Here is a 13354-nt window from a genome sequence, read left to right as displayed (position 1 = left end):
AGTGAAGCCGTGATATGAAATGTCAAATTTGGTTGCAGCGTATTATATTGGCCTATTATTAGTCTGTATCATTTGCATTTAAACTGGCTTTATGTCTTTATGACTTAAACACTCACAATTTAAGCAAAGAGAGACGTTCATGCTGCCGTGTGGTTCACGCTTATGGCAAACTGGGACATGCAAAGCATCAAAAAATGAAGTGTACTGTCAGAGTGGATTTCCTGTCCAGCCTCGTCGGGGTCCGTGCGCTGATCATTCTCTGCTCTGGTGACATTTTGTTCATTGATGGTTGATTATTCTTGGAACTGATTGCACCTCTGCTCACATTCTTTCTTTCCCTCTAATTAATCAAATCAACAGTCTGAATATTTTAAGGCATGTTTAAATCATACACCCAATTTTCTCATTCTTTCATCTGTGGCTCCCTGTCTGTCTCCTTTTGAGCTGGTTGTTGTTTGCATTTTAATGTTTCAGTTATTTTGTTTCCATTGTTCCTTTTCATTTAGCCTTTCTATCCTTGGAGCTCATCCTTTCTTCCCTGTCACTCCCATTAGTACCTCCACTTTCATGATTTTTATTTTGGTCCAATCATTCCTTTAGGCCACCAACCTGGCTCCCTCCTCCACCAACAATGCCACCCTTTCCTTTTCAAGTCCTGATGTCTCCATACTAAACTACCAATCTACACTCTACCAGCCCTCCGCTGCCTCCATGGCAGCCGTGGCCCAGAGGAGCATGCCCCTGCAGCCTGGGGCTCCTCAGCTCTGCGCTGCCCGGCCTGACCCCTTCCAGCAGGCGCTCATAGTCTGCCCACCTGGATTCCAAGGTGAGGAGGTCTTGCAGTCCATAAATTGCATAAATTCAAAAAAATCCGATTTCTGGTCAGAGACAGTGTTTCACTGCACAAACAGTCTTCTTTTACTTGCTTGTCTTTTTGTTTTTCAGCACACAGGCAGTGTCAGTCATAGCATTCAAACTGTGATTCACTGATAACTAGAGGCAATTAATCATTTGCGCAAATTTAATAGAATTATTTTTATTCTTTTCCATAACTGCTGCTTTTTTAGTTTTTCCTATATCAAACTGAACAGAACGCATACTTGTCAGGCACACTGTGAGCATGTATACCACATTTGATCTTTTGGAATTTATTTTGAAAATACTGTAGCAACATTATTTATAGGTGACAGATTTTCTTGTTTGTTGACATCCTCCATGCTTTTGCTTTATTTATGCACAGGGCTGCAGGCATCCCCTTCCAAGCACACCAGTTACTCCGTGCGGATGGAGAATGCTGTTCCCATAGTGACGCAGGCCCCTGGTGCCCAGCCTCTGCAGATTCAACCTGGCCTCCTTACACAGGTAGGCACTTTTAAGTATCGCAGAAAACGAACTAATAGAGTTTGAATCTTAACAGAGAGAGTGCCTGTCAGGGACATTTATGAACTTTGAACTGTTCACATTCAAACAAAGCCCTCTGCTTTCCTTTTTAATAAGCCTTCACTAAGAATAGTATCTATCGATGGAGGATGGAAATCACTTGATGTTCTTGACCCTGCCCCTGCTGGCAGCTGTTTTTCCTGAGTGCATTCAGGCGAGCTTTCCTGTGCCTTGCTCGCTCTCTCCCTCTCTCTCTTTCGCTCACTTCCTCTCTTCTCTCTCTCCTCTCTTCATCTGCCCCTGCTCTCCTGGAGGCTGAGGCTGCTACGGTCTGATGCACTCAAAGGCAGGAGCCTTTCACACAGAGAAGGCCTTTACCAGAGCCTCCACGGTGGGGCTGGAGCTTTAGCTGTTAATATACAGTTGTTGCAAGTAGCAGAATAACTGTGCATCACTCTCTGCACACAGACAGTAGACCGCTTCCATTGCCACGCCACCTCTTTCCCTATGGAAATTTCCATGAAGGCTTTAAATATCCCTGAGAATCCAGGGAGTTTGAAGCACTCCCTTATCTCCAGTTAATCATGCAGCAGGCAGGCAAGCAGGCAGCAAAGCGGTGTGTATGTGTGTGCACATGCCTGTGTTTTCTATGGTGGGTTAATCTGTCAGATACCAAATGGTGATTAGCTCCACGGCTGCTTCCAAGTCAGGCGCTCCAAATTACAGGCCTCAGAGGATCCTCGGAGGTCAGGGTAAGCTTGGATCAGGCTTTGCATGACCAGAGGACTCACAGCATCGCAAGAATGGGTATCGTGGATATATAAAATAATAACAAAAACGTGAGAGACACGACTTATGTCACAGTAAGGATAATGTCAGTTATATTAATTATCGTATCACGTGTGGCTTGCACATTGCAGCCGTGTTCTGCAGGTGTTCAATATACCCTCTGTGCGCACACATGTTAAACAAAGACAGGCAATAGTTAACGCAAGCAGATGTTTTATATAGGCCAGCAAACAGCACACCTAATAACTGGGTGTGTGGTGTGTGTTTTTCTCTGTGTTTATTCCTTTACTGTGGGGGGTCTCCGAGGCTTAGCGGAGTCGTTTCTTTGCCTCTTGCGTGCGTTCTCCCACCTACCTATGACTTTATCCGCCTACGTTTTAATGTCATCCGTGGACCCTTTGCCAACATCGCACCCTTGCAAGTTTAGCCCCCAAGCACCTATGTGTGCAGACAGAGAGACCAGAGTGAAGGAGGCTCCAAGCAGGGAGGCAGGAAAACCAGCAGGACCTTTATCTGGAGCAGGAATGCAGAAAATGTGGAAACAATTGGGAGTAAGAGCTGGGGCTCTGAAAGCCCTGAGGTGACAAAGGGTTTTCACCCAGGGAGTGTAGGTTGAGGTGGGAGGCGTTTGGGCCACTGATAGCGATGGTAGGCCTTGAGTTGAAAGAAAATGGTCTCTTAACTGGGTTACCATTTCAGGGCAGACAGGCTGGTTACACAACGCAGACGCCTAGTGAGAGAGGGATATAGAGTACCAGGAATGGAGATAGAGAGAGGAGGAGGAGCGGGAGATGGATGGATGTATTAGAAGCCTCTTAATGGCATGTTGATAAAAGACCTTGGATGTGGTCTTAGATGTAAAGACCATCTCCAGCTCCAGAATGTTCCATTAGAGATGTCAGTCATCGGTACACAGACCAGGCAGCTCTGCTAGCCTGCAGATGCCCCCCTGCAGCACTGGACTTTGCAACCTGCCTCAGATGAAAACAATTCAACTGCAACCACACTTCAAAACAGAACGGCTATTTTGTGTTAAAATATGACAGAAACAACCAGATCAAAGCAAATGTTGATGAGAAAATGAAGATAAAGGTAAAAATACAGTCGTCATATGCTTTGCGTGTGGATTTGTGCCTCTTGTTCTCTTTCTCTTCTCTCCGTCTTTCCCTAGTTAAATGTGTGTGTGTGTGTGTGTGTGTGTGTGTGTGTGTGTGTGTGTGTGTGTGTGTGTGTGTGTGTGTGTGTGTGTGTGTGTGTGTGTGTGCTGCAGCACATAGTGATGCCGTTGTAAATAGATGTGCAAATGGTATTAAAGGAACAATTCATTAGCCCTGACATTAAAGTGCTAATCAATAGAACTGCATTAAACTATTAGGCTTACACACACAGTAACACACAAACGTCTTCAGGCATGCAGGCGCACATACTCATCTTGGCACATCTCGGAGCGTAGCTTGCCTGATAGTCCTCTCGTTCTGCATCAGAAATACAAAGTAGCCTCTTTCAGAGCAGCTTGAATAGATTCTAAGACTTTAATTAGAACATTGGTCAAGTCAAAGACATAATCACACTAAAACCATAAAGACGCATGCATGCATACACTTACTCCGTCATACACGGGCACACAAACAAAGGAGCTGCTGTACATTTTTATTAAGTCCTGGTCTTATCTCTTTTGTCGATGGATGCCTCCTTGAGGCTCGCAGAGTTCACATTCAATGTGCCTATGAGCCAGTTTAAACCATCTGTTACGCACTTTTGAAAAGACGCTGTCATTTATCACGACAGGCTCAAACTAATCGCCAAGTACAACGAGTCTCCTTTGTTCTTATGCTTAAAATGTTGTGTGAACGAGCATTTAAATCCATACAATGTAAACAAAAAGCGGGACTTCCTGTCCTGTGACATGATTCCTAAAATTAAAAATAAATAAATAAATAATGACTTGGACATGTCGTTACGTGGCAGCTGACTGTTTTTCTTTCTCTCCTTTTTCCTGACCTTTAAATCTTTGTTTACCCTCCAACTCATTTTTCTCTCCTTCTTCAGCAGGCCTGGCCGAGCGGCACCCAGCAGATCCTGCTGCCTCCAGCCTGGCAGCAGCTCACCCACACCTCAGTCCAACACGCCACTGTCATCCCTGACTCCATGAGCAGCACACAGACCCTCGCCAACTGGAGGTGAAGAACAGTGTTTTTTGTTTGCTTTAGCTTTTATTGCTTTGATTTTGCAGGACAATGAATATTGAGGTCAACACTTTTTAACCTACATTTTTTCTCAAGGATTCTATTGAACTAAAAACAAATGTAATAAGCTGACACTTTCAAATCAAAGCACTCATCCCCACTGTCTGTAGCTCAATTTACGGATATTGACAGGACAGATAAAAAAAAAAAGAAATAGTGTATATAGGCTTTAAGAACAAGTAGTCGTTTACGGCTTAAATCAGTCCAAATATGTTATGAAAATATGCATGAGACCAATTCATGAGGAAGCCTGTACTTGTGTGACAAGTCTTCTATCTTCAATTTTATAAGAGCAGATTTACCTCAGGGAGATGGCATATATATGCATGTAGCGAAATCTTATCAAGTATAGCCTGTCACTGTGATGACTTGATAAATGGATGGATAGATGGGAGAATGCAACCCAAGGGAGATAAGGGGGATGCAGGTATATAACGTGTCTGTGTGGATGGCTGCTGCAGCCATGTATGCTCAGATTCATTCTAAGCTGTCCATCTGTGACAAGACAACCCCCTCCCTGTGTCGCCCTCCCTTCCTGTCCAGTGGCAGCTCTGTTGTCCTCAGAGAGACGATTGGGAAAGTGTCGCACTTCCTCTGCAGAGCTATCGCTCCACAGCTGCTGGTGTCAGCTCCTCTGCCCTCCCTCCTTGCTCTCTCTCTCTCATTTATCCCCTTTCCTCCTCCTCTAGAAAAGTTTACTGCTGCCACCTGCTGGCTTAATTAGGAAGTACTTATCCAGTCTTTCTTATCCCCTGGAAATGTCAGATTTGACTGATTGATGTGTTCGTTTGTTTGCTTTAGTATTTCGTACATTGCTAGGATGCTTTACCTGAAGATTCCTTATTGTTTTTAACGTTGTGGTAACATAAAATTGTATTTTAAATTACAGGAATTCCCACCCACATGGCAGCCATTATAATCCCATCATGCAGCAGCCAGCCTTGCTGGCTGGCCACGTCACCCTCCCATCCAACCAGACACTCAATGTGGGAGTGGCACATGTTATGAGGAAGCCCTCAACCAATAACAACTCCTCTTCCAAAAAGAACAAACAGCACCAGATGTCTGGCAGGTACCTAAAGTCTCAGGTCATCATAGATCTTTATAAATCTTCATACTGGAAGCTAACGATTGTTACCAAAGGTCACATCTCCAGCATCTGCTTGTTTTGCCCTCTATAGCCACTCACTCTCTCATCTCTGTCTTTCCTTAAGGAACATGTCAACCAACGAGGTCTCATCCTCTCAAGTGGTGCTGTCTCCACAGCGCTCAAAGCGGGTGAAGGAGAATACGCCCCCGCGTTGCGCTGTGCTACAGAATGGCTCGACCTCTAACTGTCCGCCCACGCAAGGGTGTGGGGGTGGAGGGTGGGGGGCTAGTGAAACAGAGCAGGCTTCCAGCACCACTCGAGACCATCAGCACCAGCACAACGTCCCCAGACAGACGATCGTCATCCCCGACACACCCAGCCCTGCTGTCAGCATCATCACCATCAGCAGCGACACAGACGAGGAAGACGACCACAAACAAAACAATAGGTCAGTGCTGTTTAGCACACTTACAGGTTAGCGTTTGTTGTTACTGTGAATCTTTACTGAGCTTCTCGTGCAATATGAATTTCCCTAATAATCACATCACAAAGGGCTGTAGTCTTAGATCATCCAGGATAAAGACAGCAAAAAACATGGAACACATCTGCTTTAAGTTAGCTGGATGGAGATGTGTTTCCTGGCATTTCGAAGCCAATTTTCTATCATGTTAACAAATGCTAATCTCTTTGATGTATTTTGTGATATGCTATACACTAAAACTAAGTAAAAGTGAAGAAGTCAGAAGGGAATTCAATTTACCCTGCAAACCAACTTCGGAGTAAGGCATTTACATTTATTTGTCAATAAATCCAATTAACATTAGAATGTAGTAACAGTTATTAGCTTCAAATATATTACCAGCATCGATAAAACATTACCAGTAACTGTGTTCTTTCTGCTTCGCTTCTATTTTTCCCAGCTCATCTTCTAAGCAGAGAAAGAATGTCATCAGCTGTGTGACGGTCCATGATTCACCAGAGTCCTATTGCTCCAGCAACAACAGTCCCTATACGGTTGAGTCGAGACCCCCTAACAACAACAGCTATGACACAAAGACCACCATCCTGGACAACTACAACAATGGAAACCCTCGCACCATCATCATCCCCCCTCTCAAAACCCAGAACAGTGAGGTCCTGAATGAGTGTGAGCGTCTGATGCCAGGTAAATGACAGATTTCTTGCAAAACATGGCCTCAATCATTGGATAGATCATCTGTTATGTGTTTATAGCTGCTCCTTTCCAATTCAACAAATCTGTATCCTTTCCTGTGCAGATGCAATGAACCATCAGAATTCAGCTTACAAGTTCAAATCCACCAATGGAGTGGTGCCTGGCAATAATCACATAGCCGGGGGTGTAACTGGAGGCGGGTCCTACCGACAGCAGCGCTCAGGGCCACACCCCCTCCAGCAGCAGCCTCTCAATCTCAGCCAGGTACAGTGAGAGGGTTCAACTATTGGGAACTTGTTATATTTACTATAACAATAATATCACTCGCACCTTATAAGGTCATATATGGTTCATATCTGATTAGCTTGGCTAAAGAAAGGGGAAAATCCACCCACTGACACTACTTAATCTCTGTCATCCCCTCATTCAGGCCCAGCAGCACATGGTAGCCGAGCGTAACGGAGGACATCGGCGCCAGCAGGCCTACATCACTCCTAACATTGCCGCTCAAGCCCCGTACTCCTTCCATCACAATAGCCCCTCTCACACAGGCAACGTTCACCCACATCTGGCTGCTACGCACCTCCCTAGCCAGCCCCATCTCTACACCTACACAGCTCCTGCTGCTCTGGGTTCTACCAGCACTGTGGCTCACCTGGTGGCGTCACAGAGCTCGGCACGCCACGCGGTCCAGCACGGAAGCTATCCACCAAGCATCGTCCACCAGGTTCCAGTTAGCATGGGCCACCGTGTGCTGCCCTCGCCCACCCTGCACCACAGCCAGTACCAGGCCCAGTTCGCTCACCAGGCCTACATCAGCGCCTCGCCCGCCTCCACTGTCTACACTGGATACCCCCTGAGCCCCACCAAGGTGAACCAGTACCCTTACCTCTAGAGAAGACACTGACTGACACTGGAGAGCCTGACCCAGCGCTGCTGCTCCTTTCCTCAGCCTCAGCCCAACAAGAGCCCCGTCAACATCCCCAACATCTTCCCCTCGACCTCAGACGCAAACAGAGACAGAGGAACTTGCAATCCTCCTGAAACTGTCATGTATAACTTGAAGACATAACGACAGAGAGCAAAAGAAAAAAATATGATTCACAGCCTTTCTAGAAGGAAAAGTTTGGAGTTGAATTTTCGAGGGATTCAGTTCAAGAAATTTTGTTTTCTTTTTTTTTTCCTTGAAAGGGCCAGTTTCTGCTTTCATTTGCCTATTCTTTACTTTAATAAGTCTCATTCGTTTTACAGGGAAGCGTGGAGAAGGCCTTTTGAGGCAGCGGATGTTTTCTGGTTTGTTTTTTTTGCTTTTTTATTTCCCCCTTACATTTGGGAAGTGACTGTCGAACAGGGGTTACTGACTGGAGAAATCCCGAGAAATCTGGGAAAAGGTGGAATACGGAAACCTGCTGCTCTTCAAAGAAAAAAAATATTGATGGCCTTGAACTGTCTCAGTATTTCCAAATCACTCGTGGTGTGGGGAGAATAGAAAGGCAACTCCTCCCACGCCACCTCCTCCAGCAGAGGAGGCTTCTGGAAATATAACCAAGAGAAGACAACAAACTTTTTAGTGTATTTATAGATATTTTTCCTTTCTGTTTCACCTTTATGATAATACTTCAATTTTAAGTGTCTTAGCTGGGCCCCGTTCTTAGAATGTAGCAGTCTGCACCATTTTTTTAATACGTTTTTTGTTTTCCCCGGATACCAATAGATGAATTTGTTCCTTTTTTTTTAAATGTGATTGCACAAAGTGGTTATAATAACATAGGCATGTGCAACGTGATTGTCTGTGTGTGCTACTGTCAGCCATGCGTGTGTAGTCCACCTCCTCAAAACCCTCTTCAGTCTTTAGGTTTTGACCATTGTTTCCTCGTAGTGCCTTACAGATATAATGACACAGTTTACTTGGCTTGGATCCTGAAAGCCACAAGAGACTATAGCTATACTTAGAGACACATGTTTCCCTGATTTGACATCCTAATCGGGGCGGTTGTAGCTCTCTTCCAGGTGTAGGCTCAGCCCTTGCTGTTTCTTGTCCTTAATGACAGCGTACCGTAGATGACGAAGATTAATGTCAGAGGTTTTATCACGCCGAGCTTTTTTATTATGTGTGCATGAGATAACTTGCCTGGGGTACTTACCAAAGTCGTAGATAAATTCTTGCTACGTTTGCTGTGGATATTAATGTAAATGTGAAAATGTACAGTATAGCTGTAGCTGTAAACCTCTATCACGGTGGCACCCAAAATGTGGCTTTAGTTAGGATTTTGTTTCTTTTGAACCACGCGAGGGAAACGCGTGTCGTGATCGCAGAGCAACGATATCGGCTGAGTTTTCGTGTACAAGGAATGAGTTACAGTATAATGTTTGAGACTCAGCAGAGGCAGGTTAAGAGCTAGTCCGAGCGAAGGGCCTGACGGAAAGTGATTGTTGCCACGAGGGTGATTCTGTAAGGCTTTAGATGGCCTGGCTGCAGCAAAGAGACAGCGTGTTGAGGGTTGTTGAGAGAGGTACAGTGTAGGCATGAGTTAAGGGGCTGGTTGAAAGCATAGGGTCGGTTTAGCAGGGGACCGTGGAGGGCGGGGCGAAACTCTCGATTTTAAATGGGACTAAAATAGGAGCAAGTTGGCAAAGAGCAGGTTGATAGTAAACACTGAGCCCAAGCCGTAACAACATGTCCGAATGGCGTAACATTCGGACATTAATCCTTCTTTTGTTCTTTTCATTTGTTCCTCTTGTTGTTTGTTTCTGCAGCAAAGATAATTGGAAGTTGATTCACGGATGTTTTGAAGGGAACAGAAGGGAAATGTCACAGCATACACCTGGAAGGGCACATTGTGGATGGTTTGTCATCGCTGTCCATTTGTCTTCGAACCAGGTTCACCACAGACACCGCCATGCCAGCCAGACAGGATACCCGAACACTTAGAAAACCAATAGGGCTGTCGCTTTGTGTGTTTGCTGCTTGATTTAATAGATTTCAATTTCTTGTAGCTAATAATAATGAATCTCCTTTGTCCTCTCGAACGTGGGCGCATCAGAACTGCTGGTGATTTAGTGAAAGCCTTCCCCTCTCCTTCATGGTATGCCATAGTACTTGCATTTGAAGTGATTTTTTTTCAACATCATCTTGAACTTTTTGACATGGCTGTAGTACATGTGTTTATTTTTAGAGATTGTTGCAATAATTCTTGTTGATGTTTTATCAGAGCGTGTGCGTGCGCGTGTGTGTTTTTATTATATGTCAGGCTCATTTCTGTTTTATAACCTGGGGGTTGATGTACAGTGATATTTAGTATTTTGTTGAGGTGGTTGCACCTGTGTAAAGTGTTGCAACACTGCTGAAGATGATAAGTGTTGAGTTGACGATGATCCACTGGGGGCCCTTATCGATACGTGCTCGTCTTGAGGATGCCACACCCAGGTTTGAAATCCAGCGGTCCCCCGATGGGCCCCAGAGTGGTCTTTTATCCCGGTACTTTCCTCAAAGCTCTCCCCTCCCCATCAGCTCCAGCATGCAAGCCTCGGGTCCAGGCGCTTAAAGATGTGATTACATAGTATGTTGCTGGTTACGTCGTTCGTTGTCTTTTTATTTGATATTATTTTACCTACTTAATTTCCTCTGGGTCATTGGGGCCTTAGCGCGCACACACACACATAAGGGAAGTGATTTTCCATGGAAGTCTTTTAGCTCCTCTGTTATGACACAAACTACTGAAACATTCCACTGTTTTGAGGGAATTTGGCATTACCCACGCTACACTGCTGTCCAGACCCCACTCCCCCACTCTTTTCAGGATGGGGCTAATGTTGACACACTCTGACTCTTTTGCTTGTCCCACCAAAGACTTTTACAGATCGATCATGTACAGCACAGCACAGTACAAGCAATCCTCCACAGCATTGCAGACAGGCAATAACTTCTGGTCTCATCTTTAAATGCTTTACAAGTGCTTTTGAGGACATGTTGTTTCACCACCATGAAATGTATATGTGTGTACAACGTACGAATGCACGGGGAGGATTTGGCATACTTCTTGCAAACAGCACAGCTATTTGTTTCTGGACATTTAACCATTAGAAGAGCTGCAATGTGTTTGAAAGCTTTTGTTTTTTTAATGTTTCACTTTGATTTTTCCTCATATTTGGCCCCTGTTTAGATTAAATCAATAATTGTCTAAAATGATCAATTTTTCTGTTGTTGATGTTGTAGCTTTATTAGCAGTGTAAGAAAATTAATTTTAAAGGTTGCCATTGAGGAGAATGGCCCGTTAATTATTATGGAAATAATCAAAAATATACCAAGTATACCTTTAAAAGCGTGGTCACCTGCACAAAATGAATGTAATATGTGACCTGTGAGTGAAAGGCAATGGCAGGAATGGCTTTAGATCTTTCTCCGTGGGTGACCATTAGTTTCATTTCGACACCATTTGTGGCCATGCATGATGCAATAACTAAACATTTGTTCTCCAGCGAGCTCCCACATGAGACTAATTATGTAAAGTTACCGGTATCGCGAGTTGGGGATATTGAATAATCGCTATTTTCTCAAATCAAACAAACACGGTGAAAAATAACTTGATGTGTACGAAACATTTGTCTATCGTTCAGTTTCACTTAACCAATGTTTTGTGTTTTCTATGAAAAAAGAGGGGAATAAGAATATGAGCATTAATGTAGATCGAGTGACCTTACAATTACCAAAATGTGCTTAAGTAGAGTATAAAAATGTTTTCTGTTGCTGTGGTGAGTGTAGCCTTCCCAGCAACAACTTTATTCTTAAGTACTGCCTTCCAAATAACCAATAATACCTCCAAAGCTTTAAGGTGACGTTTAAATTAGAGAAAACATAAGGCAGCATCTTTCTCTCTCTCTTTATGAAGCCTGGCATTCTCCTGAGATACACTCAAACTTCCACTTTTGCCCACGGTGTCATCTCACATACTCGTCGTCCCGGAGCTTTGGAAACACTGAGAAACATTCCTGCGAGCGCGGCGCACGCAGTGCTACATTAGTCTTCTTCGAACAAACTCCTCCAAGCTGGCTCGAAGCTTAGTAAGCGAACAAGCAACCTGCAACGTCAAATCACACGCTTGTACGTCATTTGGCAAAGTCACAGCTGCTTCCCAAAGTACAAAGGAGTTTAAGGACAGGTGTTAGGTGGATAAATCACGTGCTGATGAACTATTCTGTCACCAGGAAATTCATAATCTAGTTACACGAGCATTCTTGAAGCCCTTTTGTATGTTTTTGTTGTTGTTTTGTTTTATTTTTTGGTTTTTAATATATATTTGTTATGGGGATCTGCTCCTTTTGCTGGCTATTCTTTGGGGGAATTCAGGGTAAGGTGGTCAAGGTTTGATGCCGTCACTGACACTGGCGTCAAGTTATTGAAACTTAAAAAAGTGATTTCTTTACGTACTGAGTTAAAATTCATTTGATCTGCACCAGCCGATTACCCCAATCTGCAATCTTATGAGATGTTGGGGTCCACATTGAAGAACTTTAAACATTTGGGTTATTTTACCGGAATACTTGGTAGACCAAAGCTACTACATTCAAAGATGGATTTCCTTGTTTGTCTTAATCTTAGGATCACAGTCCCTTTTGGGATCCTCGGTATAATCAAATTATAATAATCAAGTTATAGTAGTTTTAAATAACTACTCGCACAAAGAAGGCGATAATTCAGTTTGTTAACATTTTCTAAAGACCTAAGAGCGCGTCAAACCCTGACCCCCTTTTGTGTCCATTGCTGTATGGTTTATCAATGGTGTAAAATCTCATTCTTTGTCGATGAAGCTAATGTGTGCTGCAGTATTTCCTAGTATACTTCTCTGTTTATTGTCTTTTCTTATTTACTTTGGTTTATTGGGGTGTGATGTCTCATTATTTCAATCTGTTGACGTAGCGTTCAATGTATACCCTGTTCCTTAGCCTAATATTAAGTATGTTATGAGAATGGATATTTTACTGGCTTTATAGAATGTTTAAATAAATATAATAATGACAATAAGAAAAAGGATTAATTAAACCTCCTAACAAGTTGAGTACTTGCTACTAAGCGCTTGTGTTACCATTATGATGTCGTGTGCTTCTCTTAATCATTTTCGTTGTAGAAAAATGGAGTGAATTTATATTAGGCTTCGAAAAAACTAATGATAGCATTGTAAATTTTACAGGAGGATTTTAACAGACAAACAGCTTCGTCAAATAGAAGAATATAGTTATTTTAATTGTCCTCTTTACTAACTGTAGGGTGACAAGGGGCTCCCGTTGTGGTGAACTATGTTATAGCTTGTTATTCACTGTTACTTTTGATCATTTTTTCGGTCTCCGAGGTGAATCGAGTTATTAATGAGAATTTGTATGCTCACATATGCATATTGTATATGTGTAGAAATGTAATCACACTTTGTCTTGGATTTACATTAAACTGTTAAGTCACAGCATCGGTCTCCTGTTGTCTACTGTGGGGTATATGTGTGTGCATGAGTTAGGCTCATTCTTTGCACCCAGCATACTGTCTCTTGCAAAACCTCAGAATTAAGTGCAGTTTGACTGCAGTGTGTGATCTAGAATTAATTAATTAAAATGTCTGGGCATGGCTTATTGTGTATTACAATTAAACCAACATTTTATGCACAAGTTTGAAAGAAACATTTCATG

The 13354-nt window shown here is 43.3% G+C and overlaps 1 protein-coding gene across 4 annotated transcripts in view; it reads left to right on the top strand.

The window, feature by feature from the left end:
• Positions 1 to 13137, top strand: part of hipk2 (homeodomain interacting protein kinase 2) — a 67029-nt gene extending 53892 nt beyond the window's left edge. Inside the window, exons 8-15 of one of the 4 annotated variants that reach the window (XM_085411683.1) lie at positions 697 to 826; positions 1241 to 1362; positions 4222 to 4349; positions 5305 to 5487; positions 5630 to 5953; positions 6426 to 6670; positions 6783 to 6943; positions 7110 to 13137. In XM_085411683.1, coding sequence (XP_085267809.1) covers positions 697 to 826; positions 1241 to 1362; positions 4222 to 4349; positions 5305 to 5487; positions 5630 to 5953; positions 6426 to 6670; positions 6783 to 6943; positions 7110 to 7574 — 1758 coding nt within the window. In that variant the 3' untranslated portion in view covers positions 7575 to 13137. Of the gene's footprint in view, positions 1 to 600; positions 827 to 1240; positions 1363 to 4218; positions 4350 to 5304; positions 5488 to 5629; positions 5954 to 6425; positions 6671 to 6782; positions 6944 to 7109 lie in introns of all 4 variants that reach the window. The other 3 variants (XM_085411682.1, XM_085411681.1, XM_085411677.1) reach the window with 3 other exon arrangements.
• The last annotated feature ends 217 nt before the right edge of the window (positions 13138 to 13354 follow it).

Source organism: Rhamphochromis longiceps, linkage group LG7 (assembly GCF_057381845.1).
Source record: "Rhamphochromis longiceps isolate RC_006_pf linkage group LG7, R_longiceps_female_GT1.1, whole genome shotgun sequence".
NCBI lineage: Eukaryota > Metazoa > Chordata > Actinopteri > Cichliformes > Cichlidae > Rhamphochromis > Rhamphochromis longiceps.
This window is presented reverse-complemented; position numbering and strand designations above follow the sequence as displayed.